At 35.3% G+C, this 18422-nt stretch overlaps 1 protein-coding gene across 1 annotated transcript in view; it reads left to right on the top strand.

The window, feature by feature from the left end:
* The first annotated feature begins 8127 nt into the window (after positions 1 to 8127).
* The window catches only part of LOC123394014 (amelogenin, X isoform-like), a 38433-nt gene continuing 28138 nt past the window's right edge, over positions 8128 to 18422 (top strand). The window contains exons 1-2 of the mRNA XM_045087436.1: positions 8128 to 8199; positions 9550 to 9975. Coding sequence (XP_044943371.1) covers positions 8128 to 8199; positions 9550 to 9975 — 498 coding nt within the window. The remainder of the gene's footprint in view (positions 8200 to 9549; positions 9976 to 18422) is intronic.

Genomic DNA, 18422 nt, shown 5'->3' on the forward strand with positions numbered 1-18422 from the left:
TATGTATTTTTTCCCCCCTTTCTTGGTTTGTTTTCTGGGGGAGGGGTCTGCCACATGGGTCTTCAGCCAATGGTGTTCCCTGAGTTAAGTCCTCCTGCCCCCCTAAAAGGGGGTGGGCTCTGAGGTAACTGTTTTTTTCCAGGCTTTTGTTCTCTGGCGTTTTTTTTGTTTGTTCACTTTTTTTCCTCTTACCTTGACCGCTTTTCATGGTTTTTGTAGTTTTAGAGGAAAACAAACTGCACCCTGACCTCCCTCTCAGAGAGAAGCCTCAGTCTGGCTGCAGATCCCAAATAAGTTCCCCCTTGGCCACTGGCAGAGCAGGTTCTGAGTCGCGGACCCTGGGGACGCAGGATCTTTTGCTTGTATGCAAAGCCACAGCAGTGGCGGCTGTCTGGGCAGCTACAGACCACCAGAGAGGTTCCAAGCAGCAGTCCCACACTGAGATTTTCCTGCTGGCCTGGGCTGGGAGTACCTGGTCTTCTTGGGTCTAAGAGTGCCCGGCTTGTGTGCACCTCTTTCAGGGGAGGCTGTGGTTTGTGCACAGCTCTCAGGCTCTCAGAACAGGTCGCAGGTCCAAAAGCATGGGGCTGGGCCTTCGCGCACCTCTCTGGGGGGAGAGTTTGGTGCACGTGTGTTAGACTCTGAAACAATGGCGCATATCAAAGGGCACTGGCTGGGCCTTTGTACCTCTCTCAGGGGAGGACAAGGGGCACGCGCATCTCAGGCTCTGTAGCAGGGCTCACGCGTTCTGCCATCTGGTGTGGCTCCCATTCCCTCACATGAGCCGGACCCCCACGCGTTTTCGGATGCACTGGCGGCTTCGGATGCACTCCGCCACACTCTCTCTGGCTCAGTGCCAGGGGAGGTTGTCCTGGAACCAGGGACTTAAGCCTCTGTCCCAAGCTGCCCCAATTCCCACAATCCTCCTCCCCGCGATCCTTTGCTCTTTTGGAGTGCTTTCAACCAGTCTTCAAGTTCATGCTGGTCCCTAGATGCAGGGCACTCTTGCTTGTATTGGGGTATTTCCAACTGGTGGCCTCTGATGGCTCCCTCCCCCTTTTGTTTATCTTCTGATATCAGTCCACTATTCCCACTCCGCTTTACCTGTCCACTGGCGTCTTCTGCTCCTGTAGAGATCCAGATGTGTATAATTCTGATCTCAGGCTGATCTCATGGGTGATCAGAGTTCTTTGGTAGGTAATAAGCTCACTTTGGGGGACAGGTTGAAAAGGCGCCTCCTCCTACTTCCCCACCATCTTGTCCAAGCCCCCCTCAGGTTTTTAATAAAAGTAATAAACATAAAGATTTCAACCAATAAAGGTAACTGTTTTGAGTACCTACTATCCAATGAAAAACAAAACAAAAGAAGAAGAAACAAAAAAGAAAAAAAAAAGAATGCCTTCCCAGCAATCTCTCAATGTTGTGATGAGCACTAGGTGTTCTATGCAAGTAATGAATCACTGAACACTACATTAAAAGCAAATGATGTACTATATGCTGGCAAACTGATCATAATAAAAAGTCAATGCCATAGAACTGATGATATTCTTTCACTTTTTTCACAGACGAGTCCCCCTCAGCAGCAGCAGCACATTCCTTTACTGAGAGTCCACATGTACTTTGAACAAATTGGACATATTGATTTTCAGCACATTGTATATTAGAAGGAGCAGATTAGAAGGAGAGAACTTGCTAGCATAAGCATTATGGAATGGCAAAATGTGATGGGTTGCAAGTGAAGCAAAGGAAAAACTAATAAACAAAATAATTATAACTTGTAAGGGTATCTATTAACTCATGCTACAAAAAAACTTCTAGGAACAATTAAAAATACAAAGTTCTTTTATTTTCTATAATAACCAAAAGTCATAGGTGTAAATATATACATGGTATGCATAAGTGAAAAAAACACATAAGTGAAAAACATTAATCAAGTACCATGTTATTACTAAAGTTGTCCTTATAATTATCGTTAAGTATTTTATATTTATGATACATTTCTTTAAATCATAAAGAAAATTAAATAACTGCCCTTTTCAGGAAGCAAAAGAAACCGAAATGACTACTCTGAAAATGATGTAACATTTATCCGATGGAGGGGTAAATTTTTGGTCAAAATAGAAAATTTTCTTTTGTAAATTCAGTTCATTAGTAAGAGAAATGTTTGCAGGAAAAAATTTCTATTGATGTTTTATTTTCTTTTTAAAAAGTTAATGATTTTAAATTATATGTCATCTTATATCTTATTTTGCATCTGAGTCAAGAGAAGACATTTCATGCAGTTATTCACATTTTAAGCACTATGACTCAGGATATGTGGTCAGAGAAAGCAAGAACCACATTATTTCTATAGAACTGGTCTTCAAACCCTGAGCATGGTGAATTAGCATTAACATGCTATCTAGGAGTTGAAAAGAATTAAAGCCACAATAAATAATCATTCTGTTGGTCAAATAGATCCATATAGTACTCTCTTTCTTTTGAAAAGAGAAAACATAATGATATGAATATTGTAAAACCCAAGGCCACAGCTTTTTCTTCAATGACTTCATCAGTAGACATCGTCCATGGTGTTGCATGAAAAATTTTAAATGTCCTTTCATGAACTCCAATATCTATAGTTAAATAAAAGGAAGTAAAAATATTGAAAGAGACAATGTAATCTATGCTTTCCTGCTTCTCTTTCCTATGTGTTTCATCACCTTGGCTTCTTTCCTCACATAAGTTAATGGCCAGTTTTCCTGAAATTTATTTTTTACAACCTTTTTCAAAAGGAGTCCTTCTCACCTCTAATATAAAAATTCACCAATAAATATAATCATAAATAAAAATAACCATGAACACAATTGTCATTTGAAACCCTACTAATTTACTGCCTAAAATCATTTTAGATTCTTACTTATTTGCATCTTTTAAACATTTTCTGTGTCCATGTGATGGAGTTAAGGAAGGTGATAAATACTTTCTATTTTCCAAGGATATCCTTTGTTTAGTTTTCATGCTTGTCCTCTTAGGTGGATTCTATGACTTTGCCCATTTCAAGAGTTAGGAAACTGGAACTCAGACAAGCTAAGCAATTTGTCAGTAGTAACTCGATCGTTGATAAAGCTGGGGTCAAAATTCACATAAGCCTAAGTCCAAGATCTTAATCATAATTACATTGACTTCATGAATGTTTTCTTCTTGAAATTAATTCATCAAGTATGGATCATCTATTTAATAATATATGTACATTAAAGTTTACAAATATTAAGTAATAAAAGAAATCTAGCTTTACTAAGAATTGTATCTGACTATATATTCAGTATTTCCTTTGTTAAGGAAAAAGTTCCTTTGCTAGGAACTTTATCAATTACTACTAGACATTAGTTATAATATTTTAATTGAATATCAGATTATAGAACAAAAGAATAAATCCAAGGGCTTTACAAGGTAGTGTAGAAGAAATAACATGAATTTAACATGTAACTCATGATTTTCTTAGAAAGAATTGAACTTTAGTTGTTTAGGTCAAGTAGAAACTTCTTAGAATATTGGGATGGTACAATTAAACAGACAGTTAAAAGGTTCTGAAAAAGAAAGAGAAATTCAGTTTAATAAATGAGAGAAAGCACAAATAAATGAGAAAGGCCCATAATACAAAGAAAGTCTGTTGCTATGTGGAGTGAGATAATCATGTCACTATATCCTGTGATAAGTATTTAAATGAATTACAAATAGATGTTTTAAACGTGTGATCTGGTGTGAGTTTTGTCTCTTGCCTTCTCTTTCAGATCATTAGTAAAAGTATCGCCACTGTGTTGCCTCTGAGTTTTGGTTCCTTTGATAGCAAGTAGTTTTAAGGGTGGGCTGAGGAAGATAGATTGCTGTTCCTTCTTTGGATGATACCAAAATGGTGATCAAGGGGTAATTACAGGGAACAGAGGACACACTTTCCATGAAAGAAAATATAGTAATGGTGATTCTGAAATTATACCTGCCACAATGACATAACAGGTTCTTAAAGTAATCCTGAATATATCAGCATGTGCCATCAGCTAATTTACAGACTTAAAACAGAGCAATTAAACTTCTTTTGCCTGTTAAACCTATTATTGCCCATAATGAAAGACTATATGTACTCATTAAACTATAAAGCTGTCTTAAATTTAACCAAGCTTGCTAAAAATTCATGATATACTTAACACATTTTTCCTTCAGAAATATGATCTACTCAACACATTTTTCCTTCAGAGATATGAGTGGTTGTTCTAGATGCTGTAAATCGTATAAATTGAGCTCATACTTAGAAGAAATTTAAAAGATCCAGCATCCTGTTTCAGAGGAAAACATTAAAAGGTACATGGGTTTTCTTTTTAAATATTTGATCTCCTTCCTATTATGCTTCTTTATTTCTCTGTATTTTATATTTCACAGATGCAAATATATTTCCCATTTATAATATTACATACTGTCTAGGATAAATTAATTCATTTGGACCATAATCAAACTGGTCTTTGATTCCTTAAAAGAAAATTTTACTTTTTAAATGCAGCAAGGCATTTGTATGTGTACATATATAAAAAATATATTTAAATTATACAAAAAATATATAAATATATTATGAATATAATATAAATATTAAAAGTATATTAAATATACTTTATATATAAATATATTATATATATTTTAAAGTTTAGTTCTAGAACCCAAAAGAATATTCTGACTACAATAACATCCAAACTACAATAATATTGCTACTTTTAATTATTTATCTATTAACTTAAAATAATATTTTCAGGGTATAGTTTACAACATTGAAAAACATTTTATTTAAGTACATTAAATAACTTATTTTAAAATGGGATCATCAAAAAATGTTTTCTAACTAATTTGTTAAAAACAGAATATGGACAAACTTTTTGTGGTTCTTGGATCAGCATTATTATACATTATATTCACTTTCTATAGAAAAGGCTAAGGTTTTCCTACTTACGGTTTTCAAAGTAGGTCAATAATTGGGCCTTGAAGCAATGTGTATTTCTTAGGATGTTTGGATCTTGCTTCATATCCCATGTGTCTAATTTATAGAGTAATTACAGAGCAGTGTCTAACAAAGGAAATATATCACCGACTAATGATGGAAGCTTTTTGGTAGAAATCATTTTAATTCATTGAAGAATGAAATAATACCTGAATCAAGGAAAATTAGAAACCTCTCTTTCTGGGAGAGGTCCTGTTTACATCTTTTTGCAATGTAAACCCCTAGAGCTCAGAGATGTTACTTAAAGGGCTCTGTATGATACTGCAGCGTTGGAACAGGTAGCGCTAAATCCTACTCCCTCAATCTATTTTGGCAATTTGCGTAACGTCTTTTCTCAGATGATTAGTTTTTGTTTTCAGTAGAAGCAATTGCCCAGTGAACGATAATAGAAATATTTCTGTGGCTCATTGTTCTGAAAGTATAAAATGCTATACAATAATTGTAAATACCTTAATGATCTGCTGAACTACTAGAGTCAACAGCAGTCTTTAATCATCACTTGAAAGTTACAATTAGCTTCTGTGACCTTAGATGACTATATAGGCTGGAGAGGTAAAGGAAAACAGCATTTCAAATTACATAAAGATAAGCGGTTCGTTTCTCTACGTTTGTTTAGGTCAAATATAAATGAAAAGCATCTTTACAGTGCTGTGGCCCAAGAAACAAGATGAGCTAAGAACTAGAGATTTCATGTGACTAAAGTAATACAATGGATGGTCCCAAACTCTTTACAAGCAATAGACTAATGTGAAGTGTATATATTTTATAAAGCACTAATTATGTTCATGTTTGAGATGAGACAAGAAAGGCAGATGTTGACTTATATTTCAGGTCCATGAGAAATGGGAGCCTGGATTTTGTTTGCCTGCCTCTTGGGAGCAGCCTTCACTATGCCTGTGAGTAAAATGCTCCTTATATCAGTCAGTTTCCAATTTCACAAGCTTGGACATAAAAATCTGCCCCAAAGCTGTTTAACTTTAGAGTTTAAGATAGTATGAGGTCTGATGTCCTCAAGTATCTCTGTGTTTAAGAAACACTTGGAAAATCATGTTATAAGAAATATTCTCAAATGCCTCTACCCAAGATTCTGATTTAGTATAGCCAGAGTGGGCATAGTGTCCAGGACTTTGCTTTTTAACAAACACTTCAGGAGAGTATGTGCAAACAATCACTCTGTACATATCATTGCCTATCTTCAGTTTGAAGGAGCTTTTTGAGGCACCCTTGAAAGGCCTCCAGAGAAAGGCCTCTAACAGCCCTGAGCAAATACTACAAAACACAAGTTTTTCTCTAAAACACAATTTCTCACAAGAAATCCAACTCTCTTCCTGCTCTGCAAACCTTAGTACTGTCTTCCTTCAGAAGGTAGGAATTGTTAGTTAGGTGTTAGGAATTTCCTTCTTGAACCATCTCATCTTGTTGTCAGAGGCCACATCCCTTTGGGTGCACCTGCTAAACTCTTGACTTCCCATGTGGTTGTGCAAAATTCACATGGATATATTTTAAATTCAAACGTACCAAGCACCTGGAAATCAGGGCCATTCTCTTTAGACATATGTACATAAGATATGATAGCTTAGGTCATAAGCCTGCAACAAAGAACCCAGCTGCTTTTTGGTGGCATAAAGAGCAGTTGATGAATCAGAAGCCAGCAGAGCTACCTCTTCTCTTCACCTCTCTCCCAAAGACCAAGATTTTGTGCTCTGGTTCCTGAAATCCTACATTGTGGCAATTCCCAATATCCTAACAGATCCCTAAATTACAAATAGAGCCATTTTCCTACTCTTCAACACACCCACTCCCTGGGGACTTATATAAAGGAGGTATAGGAAAGGAAGTTGCATGACTAAAATAATTCACAGTCAGGTGGGAGCCAAAAAGTCCTCTTAGAAAATATGAGCATTTAAAAATAATATAGCTTTAGTTAGCTTGATGTTTCTGGGAGATGTTCTGCATGATTCTCTCTCATCTCTCTCCCTATCTAGGGACAACAAGCATTGTCTACGGCAGGCATCAGTTACATGGCCTCTTTTTTGACGGGACAGACAGTCCTGGTGCAGATAACTATTTAGGCTCTTTTTTTATTTTGAACTTTAATTTCTTTCTGTCATAAAAACTTTGATAGAATAATTAAAAGAATCGATTTAAATTTCATAAATCAACTCTTTCACTTTCCCAGGGATTGATAGTGTTTCCACTTTAACACACCCATATTTTCATATTCCTCAATAACTCACAGGTAGTTATTTCTTCTGTTGTTGTTAACTTGGTTTGCATGATATTTGTAAGGAACCTCTTTGATAACTAATCACTATCTACCTCTTATCTGTAAGAAAAGGTTTGTGAGACAGTTCTCCTCTTCTTGCTATTTCATAATTGTGTAAGAACAATAAACCTCTTTTTCCAAAATGGAGTGAGTTTCAGTAAGATATAAAACGGTGGTTGGGATTATAGTAGGATTAGTGGACCATATGGAGGTGGGCGTTGTCTGATCGCTGGAGGCTAAATGTGCACTGGTTTTTGTTTCCAGGTCTTGGGAAAGTCGTTTAGTTGTCCTGGACCTCTTTAAAAGGTTCCTGCACAGCATACGGGTTCAAACAAAAGTAGACTTCAAATGTATTTTGCACTGTACAGATTCTTATAAAGTAGTTTCTCTTAATGTGGACAATTGCATATTGACTTAATTTCTTCTCCTCTCTCCCTCTCTTTCTCTGATATCCCTCCTTCCTCCTCTGTCTTCCTCTCCCTTGCTATTTCTCTTCCCCACCCTCTTGCTTCTTCTCCTCCTTTCCCTCCATAAAAGCTACCACCTCATCCTGGGCACCCTGGTTATATCAACTTCAGCTATGAGGTAATTTTTCTCTTTACTAATTCTGACCATCGTTTGAGTTAACAATGTTCTGGGGTCCGCAAAGAATACTGGGTTGATTCTTCAAGGTATTTCTCAGTCCCACTTTTCCAGTTCATGTTACCCCATTTCTCATTTGAGAGGTTGCCTCAAGCCTGCATTGCCCCAGCATACTTCTAATTGGCCTCTTTGACTCAGTGTCTCCTCTATGGCTATAAAGCTATCCATCATGAACTACTACTCAGGGTGAGGCTGCATGGTAGTACAGAAAGTGCTCTGGCTGGACAGCTTTGTTCTATTCCGGTCCTATAAAAGGTGGGGAAGTCAGGTATGATGTTATTTAAGGTCCTTTACAGTTAAACAACTCATGATTCTAAGATGTTCACACTCTGTGGGTCTCCCTTGTTTCTCTTTATTGAATGTTCAATGACCAAGAAGTCTATGAGACATTCTCAGAGCAATGGAAAGCATGCTTTCTGGAGATCAGGTTTAAAGCTCTTCTCAACTACATTTTAGCCATAGGAACTATGGGCAAATTGTTTTTCTCTCAGGAGCTTTGTTTGGTTTCATTACCTGAAGCAGGGAAATAATGACAATGTTTCATTACCTGAAGCAGGGAAATAATTAGAATGCCCACACTTCAGATAGTTTGAGGAGTGAAATAGTTAAGCTATATGAAAAGTGCTTTGTCACATGTAACTTGAGCAAGTTTAGTAATTGTTTCTTGTATTGACATAAATGCTATACTACTACATGATTGTATCCCTGGACCTGAGGTTACTCAAGTACAATTTTATTTTTGAAGAAATGAAACTAAGATCTCTCATAGGTTCAGAAGATAATTCATGAATCTGTTTACTTATACAAACTGATGAAAAGTATTAACAATTTGAGGCATGATTTTGTTATATCTCAAAAGGTTGGCATATTTGACCAGAATATTTGACTGTGTTTTATACTGAGACACAATGTTTCACTTTTATTTTTTCATTGTGATATCAAGACAAAAATTAATGTTACATGACATTAATTTTTCTGTTTTGTTTTGCTCTTGCAAAGAAGAACTGGAGCTGTGGAATTAAACAAAATCACCTCAGTAAGATTATAAGCCTCTTTACTCCACATGACCTTGTCTGTAAAAGTGACAGTAATGACATTTGCCTCAGAGTATGTAGGAAAACATGAGAAATGTATGTGATGGATGTAATACACTGCCTCACCATAGGATGTATCTGACAAACGTTTACCTTATTCTTTCTTCTGTAGAACTCACATTTTCAGGCTCCCAATTTTGGGAAGACTGCATTAGTGAGTCTGCATTTCATGCAACTAAATTAAAACAAACTTGTTCTAATGTTACTTTCTCCTAAGGTCCTTACACCTCTGAAATGGTACCAGAACATAAGGCATCCGGTATGCAGACTTTTTGTTCTTTATTTCCTTAGAATTTTAAGCATGTATTTCATTTTTCTTTTAAGTGAAATAATATAACTTTACCTCATATGGATACTAATGCGAAATCTAGTTTCATATCATATCATGTGAACAGTTAGAAATTCTTATACAAGGAAAAATGAATAAATATTCATATTACCCTAATGACAAAGAAAACATGACTACTTTTCTAGCTGGAAGTCAATGGGGCCAATGGTAAACCTGATTCTCTGTTTCTCACCAGTACCCTTCCTATGGTTACGAACCCATGGGTGGATGGCTGCACCACCAAATCATTCCCGTGCTGTCCCAGCAGAATCTCCCGAGTCATGCCCTACAGCCTCATCACCACATCCCCATGATGCCAGCACAGCAGCCCGTGGTCCCCCAGCAACCAATGATGCCTGTTCCTGGCCAACACTCCATGACTCCAACCCAACACCACCAGCCAAACCTCCCTCTGCCAGCCCAGCAGCCCTTCCAGCCCCAGCCCGTCCAGCCACAGGCTCACCAGCCCATTCATCCCCAGCCACCCGTGCACCCCATCCAGCCCCTGCCGCCACAGCCACCTCTGCCTCCGATGTTCCCCATACAGCCCCTGCCCCCTATGCTTCCTGATCTGCCTCTGGAAGCCTGGCCAGCAACAGACAAGACCAAGCGGGAGGAAGTGGTGAGTAACCCTTGAAGCCACACCTGGGAAATAGTATTTATCTACATGGCTATTTATGGTAGGTTCAATATCTATTTAATTTTGAATTTCGGCAACAATATAGACTACCAGAATGCTTTCATTTTATGGCCAACAGTGTGAGGAATATCAGTCTTCCTTAGCTTTCAATCATTTCATTAGGAACAGCAGCTAGAATTACACTGAAGGATACTAAAAGTGATTTGGGGAGTGACGAGAATGCAAAATGGAAAATAAAACATAGGATGTGGGAAGTTTCTTTAAATACCTAAGGGAGACCTATGTAAGGCCAGTTTTCAGTGTAATTGAAGTCAGCTAAGTTGGGCAGATTTTAGCCTTTGAACCTAACCTTAATCCTAGCAATGAATGCTAGAATTAATAGATGAATAGATTAATTTACAATAATAACTTTTCCAAGTTTTAGCTTAAAATAATCTTTCATTAGTGGAAATTTCTACAAGTGAATTAGAAATACAGTAGGGTGACTCTCATCCATTCTCATTAAATCTCAGTGCTGTGTATGGAATTTTATGTATTTCTACAATTTACAAATGCAGTTAGTGCTTTGCTACTTAGAAGCAGTGAAGGCTTCTAAGTAGCCTGGGTGAGTAGCCAGAACATGTAGGTTCTAATATTAGCTTTGCCCCAAAGAAGAAAATGTTGTTACAAAAGTTCTTTCAGATTTAAGGTGCTTATTTTTCATCTCTAAAATGGGCAAAGGTGATGGATTGGATAACTTTAAAAGCTTTGTTCAATCATTTGTATTTAGGGCACAAATAATAAAACAACTTTTACACTTTTTTACATTTACAATTTTTACATTCCATTTTTACATAATTAGAAATTTTGTTATATGCAATATAGAATTTTATGAGTATTTATGATATGGAACTGAATTTTTGAGAATTCATTGTGTAACACATAATATAGTAGCTAGAGTCAATTATTTATTTATTTATTATTTAGAGGTTTGGAAAGGGCAATTTTTAAAAGGTTTTATTTATCTATTTGAGAGAGAGTGAGAGACAGCACAAACAGGGGCAGGGGGACAGGGGCAGAGGGAGAGAGAGAATGTCATGACCTGAGCCAGAGGCATCTGCTTAACTGACTGAGCCACCCAGGTGCTCCTGTAGTCAATTATTTTAGTCTAAACTTTATGTTCTCTAATGAAGAGATACAGATTCTAGATAATGTATATAGAATATATATATACATATATATATATATATAAGCTATATAGAAAGTACATTTCTTTAATAGTAAATAAGGCTGTGTGTTCATAACATATCAAACTATTTACACAAAGGTGCCTTTGGATACGTAGTTTCAACTATTTAAAACATAGTTTCTCCAAATTTAGATTATAAAGGGATAACTTCTTAGAGTTTTATTTTATACTTATTTATATTTACTTTATAGAAATAAAATAACCAAGAGTCTAGTGGGCAGGAAGTACTCAAAGAAAGATACCCATTGTAATTTTAACATTATATAATAGGTTTCAGCAGACCTGAGGGAGGGGCTACCTTTGTGGACAACTCATATCTAGCAACAATGAAACAACAAAGTTCGGAGATTATAAAGTTCAACTCAATTTGTAGTACATTTTTCAAGTAAAACTGAAGCTATATGTGTTACTGTACATGTACTATCTAAAAATATTTGTAAAATACTTTAAATGTTTCTTTTGCTCTTTTTTTTTCAGGATTAAAAGATCAGAAAACGAGAGGAGTAGCTATTTCAGTTCCTTTTAGAAATAATGCAAGAACACAATGATTTGTTCTGCAGTAGGCTTACCAATAAATTCTGTAAAAAAAAATAAGTACGACTAGAATCCAATAAAATGTTTTTCAAAAGTATCTGTTGTTTGTGAATTAAATATAAAATTTCATATCACTTGAGAGAATTTAGAATTTACAAACTACAAACAGATGTTTTGGCAAGAAAATAACACTATTGCTTTGGACAGAATTTAAAATATAGTATCTCAAATCTTTTTTTGTGATAGTTTATACATGAGTTCGGTAAAATAAAACATTGACTATATACAGTCACAGAAACTGAACTTTTGAAAAATGCTTATATTAAAAAATGAATTGGAAGCTTGAATACTGATTTTATACTTCAAATCAAAATCTGGACGTTTGTTTCTATTGAGTCTACCAAAAACATTTTAAAATGAAATCATATGATATGCTTAACAATATAGTAATTTAAAAATTATTAAATTTGTTTCCTAAAGGAAACTTTTTAAAAAATTTTATTTATTTATTTGACAGATAGATCACACGTACGTAGAGAAGCCGGCAGAGAAAGAGAGGGAAGCCGACTCCCCACTGAGCACAGAGGCCGATGAGGGGCTCCATTCCAGGACCCTGAGATCATGACCTGAGTCAAAGGCAGAGGCTTAAACCCACTGAGCCACCCAGCTGCCCCTTCTAAAGAAAATTTTTATTTAATAGATTTTCATTTGAAAAAAAATGTACATTTTATTTTTTAAAAGATTTTATTTATTTATTTGGCAGACAGAGATCACAAGTAGGCAGAGAGAGAGGAGGAAGCAGGCTCCCCACTGAATAGAGAGCCCAGTCTGGGTCTCGATCTCAGGACCCTGGAATCATAACCTGAGCCAAAGGCAGATGCTTTAACCCACTGAGCCACCCAGGCACCCCCAAAACATGTACATTTTAAACCCAAATCATTTCCTTCACTTACCAGTCTTTAATATGGCAAATTCTACCTTATTATCTTCAAAATATTAAGAGCATACTTAATTTCTTTTTTCCTATACACACATTTATAAATATTCTTTGCAGGGCATGCAGTATTCACAGTAACGTTATTCTAGTAACTTTATGATGAAAACCTCTAATCATTTTTTGTAACGAGTAAACATAAATTTACTCAAAGAGTATTGCTATTGAAAGAAGTAAGCTGATTTTTAAAAATTTTAATTCATTAAAAATAATGATTAAAAATTAGCTTGGAGATATTTTAATCAATTTAGTAAATATTTATTTATCACCCATTAGGGTAAGTACTCTTCCATGCCCTGGTAAAAGCAGTAAGTTCCCATCCTTAAGAAATTTAGAACCTACCAAAGGGATGAAATGAGCTCACAAATACTGATAGGAAAAGGCCTAGTAGCATTAACACTGTAACAGAAGTATAGTCCAAATACCCTGGCAAATAGGGCAGACTTCCTTCATCATTTTTGCTATGCCAACAAACATTCTCTTCCAGAGATGCAAAGCTTTTCTGGCCAGAATTTAGAATAATTATTTTGTTAATGACTTGCCTAAAGAAAATCCTGTTGATCCACACACACACACAAACACACACACATACACAACACCACATACATGCTTTGTCCCTCAGTTTTCTTATTTATAAAATGTACTCATATATACGTGTATATATATGTATATATATGAGTCCTTTTATGTTGAACTAGAATCTTAATACATAGTCAGTAGTCAATAAACATTGCCTACAGTTCTTACCTTTGGAAAGAAACATTATTTTAGTTCCCCATGGAACACTACACAGCTAAAAGCAGACATAATGCAGAATTAGGGCACCATAGGAAAGCTTTCAATATAAAACTTTCCAAAGTCTAACATATGCAATTTACCCGTGCACCATCTCTCACCACAGAGCAAGATGAACATCTTACTTACTAATCACTATCCTGTATGATTCCTGAGGAACATGATCACCCTGTGATACAGTTCTTTGAAACGCTCAATGATACAATACCAGGTAAGCTGGAGTGGACCACGCTGTGAGATTTTTTTTAGGATTTGTTGAGCATGCTCCATATTAAACAACTTTTTTTCTACATTGGCCTCTGCAGTAGGCATGCTTTTTGAAACAGATTTAGAAAAGTATCTGGAAATTGGTCAGTCTGCTAAATATCTGCTCAATGAACAATCAGCTTTAAAAGCTGATTTATAATGTAAAATTAGTGATAATAACAATATTGCGTATTTATCAAGTTCTTACTATGTTCCAGAAATTGTCCTAATAACATGCATTTACCCATTTAGTAATCACAACCTTACAGAAGTAGACCCATCTCTATCCTCATTTTATTTTATTTTATTTTTAAAATTTTTATTTAAATTCAATTTAATTAACATATAGTGGGTTAGAAATTTCAGGGGTAGAATTTAATGATTTATCAGTTGCATGTAACACCCAGTGCTCATTCTATCAAGTACTCTCCTTAATGTCTATTACCCAGTTATCCCATACCCCCACCTGCCCCTCCAGCAATGCTCATTTTAGAAAGGAAGAATTGTGTAAACTTTCAACTTTAAAATAAGTAATTATTCTTTAAAACACGTACTATTTTTTTTTACTGTGTGTAGCATCCTAACTAAAATAATATGCATCTAATTATATAACCTGGGGAAATACAAATTCAATTTGATCATAGTCACAAAACTTCTCATTTGTCACTAGTTTGCTGTCCGTTTGACTATCCAATAGTGTGTCAAGTAACTAATAGTGAGTCAAACACAGAAACTCCTGATCCATTTACAGCTTTGCAGTTGTAAGGAAAAAATTCCTTTTGTGGTAAACTGCCATAGCACAAAACAAAAACTTTGCAAATATGGACACTAATTAGAGCAAATCCTTAAGACTGCCTTGGCAATTTATGGGATCATCTATCTTAGCAACATCTCAGATCAGCCAGGGGTAGGGACAGCTTTCAGAGAAAGCTTCATTGGAAAGTGATGTTATTTGAAAAACCAGGCTTCATCCTCCTCTGTTTCCCCCCCACCCCGCCTTCCAGGTAGTCCAATGAGCACAAACTTAGATATAGAAAGGCTACTCCAAGTGAAATTCTGAAATATACTATGAATGGCTGTAGCATATAGTCTGAGCATGACATTGAATCAAGACTGAGTACAGTCTCTTTCCCTGGCAATTAGTATCTAGATTAAAATACGGAAAACAAAAGTTAGCATATTTGATAACATTCTAATTGTAGTTTCCATAATGATTCACTATTGACATTATAAATTCAGCTGCATGCAATAACAAGTACAGGCTTGGTAGATTTCCAAGGTTTATGTTTTCTCAAGTTCAAGGAACTTAAACTCAACCTGGTTTTCATAAATGATTTTTCTTAATCTTAAAGTAGGTACCATAGAAAAATTTAGGGTCTATTTCTTTGTAAAAACAGTGTCATAAAATAAAGTTACCTATTAAACATTGCTGCTATGTGCCATTCCTATCAACAGAATTCATTTAAAAAGTTGACAAAAAGGTAAAAATTGCCTTTGCAGAAAAACAAGCCACAAAAGCATTCTCATTTTTAAAAAAGACTTATTTATTTACTTATTTGAGAGAGAGAGTGCATGTGGTGAGCGGGTCAGTGATAACAGAAGGTAAGGAGAAAATTCCTTGCTGAGCAGGGAGCCTAAAGCAGGGCTAGTTCCCAGAACCCTGGCATCTTGACCTGACCTAAATCAAGAGGACATTATGCAAAGTGAAACAAGTCAAGCAGAAAAAGTCAATTATCATATGGTTTCAGTTACTTGTGAGCATTTACTAACATGTAAAATTGTTGAATCAAAGGGCTTCACTATTAGCATGTATGTTAATTATACGTATGTTAAGTACACTTCAATAAAAAATAAAATTTAAAAAAATCAGTAAAAGAAAAATGTTATTAATAAATGGTAATAATAAATAAGTAATGCTATCTATTACAGTTTGCTTACTGGGAAAAAGATTACATAACAACGTTGGATTTTTCTAACCCAAAAAACAGTAACAATTCATTATTAATTCCAGTTATGGAAAAGTTAAGGAATAACATGGGGGATATTAGAAGAAGGAAAAGTGGATTAGAAAGGAAAGGTAAATTGGCAGAAATTGGAAGGGGAGACGAACCATGATAGACTGTGTACTCTGAGAAATAAAATGAAAGTTTTGGAGGGGAGGCAGGTGGGGGTTGGGTGAGCCTGGTGGTGGATAGTAAGGAGGCTCGTATTGCATGGAGCACTGGGTGTGGTGCATAAACAATGAATCTTGCAACACTGAAAAATATAAAATAAAATAAAATATTCTCTATGCTGTACTTTTTATCTCCATTACTCATTTATTCTATAAATGGACATTTGTCCCTCTTAATCCCCTTTTACTAATCCTAAACCCCCACTGTCCTTCTGGAAATTACCAATACAGCTCTCTGTATTTCAGATTCTGAATTTGTTAGTTTGTTCATTTATTTTTAGATTCCACATATAAGTGAAATCGTATGGTATTTGTTTTTTCCTGTCCATACTTTGGATACTGTAAATAATGTTGCAACCCGCACCCCCCAAAATAAGAGCGAATATCTCTTATTCACATTTTTTTTTTCCTGGATGAATACCCAGGGGTGCAATTGCTGGATGATAGGGTAGTTCCGTTTTTAATATTTTTGAGGAAACTGGCTACACCAATTTGCATTCTCACCAACAACCCAGGAAGATTCCTTTCTCTTCACTTCCTCACCAACCCCTGTTTTTCCTTGTGTTGTTGATTTTAGCCATTCTGACAGACGTAAAGTGATATCCAATTCTGGATTTGATTTGCATTTTCCTGGATTATTGAAGTTGGGCATCTTTTCATGAAGACGCATGAAAAGAGTTACCCAACTCTGTCATCTTTGGAAAAATGTCTATTCAAGTCTTCTGCCCATTTTTAAATTAGACTGTTCTGATTTTTGTTATTTAGTTCTGGATATTTTCAATAAATTCTGGTTATTCTCTGGTTATATAATTTACGAATGTTTTCTCTTATTTAGTAGGTTATCTTTTGTACTGTTGATGATGTCATTCTCTGTGCAAAAGCTTTTTATTTTGATGTAGTCCAAAAGTTGAATTTTCCTTTTGTTTCCTTTGCCGCAGGAGACATGTGTTGGTAAGTGTTGCGTCCAAGAGATTACTGACTATATTTTCTAGAACTTTTAAGCTTTTATGTCTCATGGTTAGGTCTTTTGAATTTATTTTTGTGTGGTTCAGTTTCATTCTTTTACATGTTGCTGTCCAGTTTTCCCAACACCATTTATTACAGAGATTTTATTTTTGCCATTACCTTTGTTGAAGATTAATTGACCATATACTTGTGGGTTTATCTCTGTGTTCCCTATTCTCTATTAATCTATGTGTCCATTTTTGTTTCAGTACCATATAATTTTATTACTATTGCTTTGAAGTCTATCACGATCTGGAACTTTGATACCTCCTGTTTTGTTTTCTCTCAAGATCCTCTGGAGGTTTAAAGTCTTTTGTGATTCCTTATAAATTTTAGTACTAGTGTATTAAATGTATTAGTTTTAGTATTATTGTTCTGGTAAATTTGTTCAAATTTAGTATTATTAGTGTTGTTTTCAAAGGAAGGGTCTTTTACCTGTTTCATTTTGTTTTCCTTGGTACTATTGTAAATGAATAGAAATGCAACAGATTTCTGTGTATTAGTTTTGTATTCTGCAACTTTACTGAATTTATCAGTTCTCTTGGGTTTTTTTGTTTTGTTTTGTTTTGTTTTGTGAAATCTTTATGGCTTCCTATATATAGGTTATTGTTTTTCAGCATTGAATATGATGGTGGCTGTGGGTTTGTCATATAGTGCCTTAAATATGTTGAGATATCTTCTCTCTAAACTTACTTTGCTGAGGGCTTTTATCATGCATAAATGTTGTACTTTGTCGAATCCTTTTTCTGTATCTATTGACATGATAATACGGGTATTTTGTTGTTGTTGTTGTTAACTCTCTTGATGTGGTGTATTACATTGATTGACCTGCAAATACCAAACCACATTTGCATCCCTCGAATAAATCCTACTTGACTATAAGGAATGTTTTTTAAAATGTACTCTTCAATTGGGTTTGGTAATATTTTGAGGGGGATTTTCGTATTTATGTTCATCAGGGATATTGGCCTATAGTTCTCTTATTTAGTAGTCTTTACCTGCTTTTGGTACATGTAATGCTGGCCTGAATGAATGAATCTGGAAGTTTTCCTTCATTTTCCATATTTTGGAATAGTTTGAGAAGAATATGTATTAATGCTTCCTTAAGTATTTGGTAGAATTAGTCTGTGAAGCTGCTGGTTTTATACTTTTGTTTGTTTGTTGCTTTCTGATTACTGGTTCAATTTATTTGCTGTTTATTGATGTGCTTAAGATTCTATTTCTTCCTGTTTCAGTTTGGGTAGTTTCTATGTTCTAGGAATTTATCCATTCTTCTTGGTTGTAAAATTTGTGTGGCATATAATTTCTCATAATATTCTTTTGTAATTGTTTGTTTTTCTGTGGTGTTGGTGGCTATTTCTCCTCTCTCATTTGTGATTTTTTAAAAAAAATTTTGCAGTCATTTTTCTTTTTGTTAAGTCTGGTTCCATTGACCTATTCTATTATTAGTTTCT

The sequence above is a fragment of the Mustela putorius genome, unplaced genomic scaffold, assembly GCF_011764305.1.
Source record: "Mustela putorius furo isolate JIRA1106 unplaced genomic scaffold, ASM1176430v1.1 tig00001149_pilon_pilon_pilon, whole genome shotgun sequence".
NCBI lineage: Eukaryota > Metazoa > Chordata > Mammalia > Carnivora > Mustelidae > Mustela > Mustela putorius.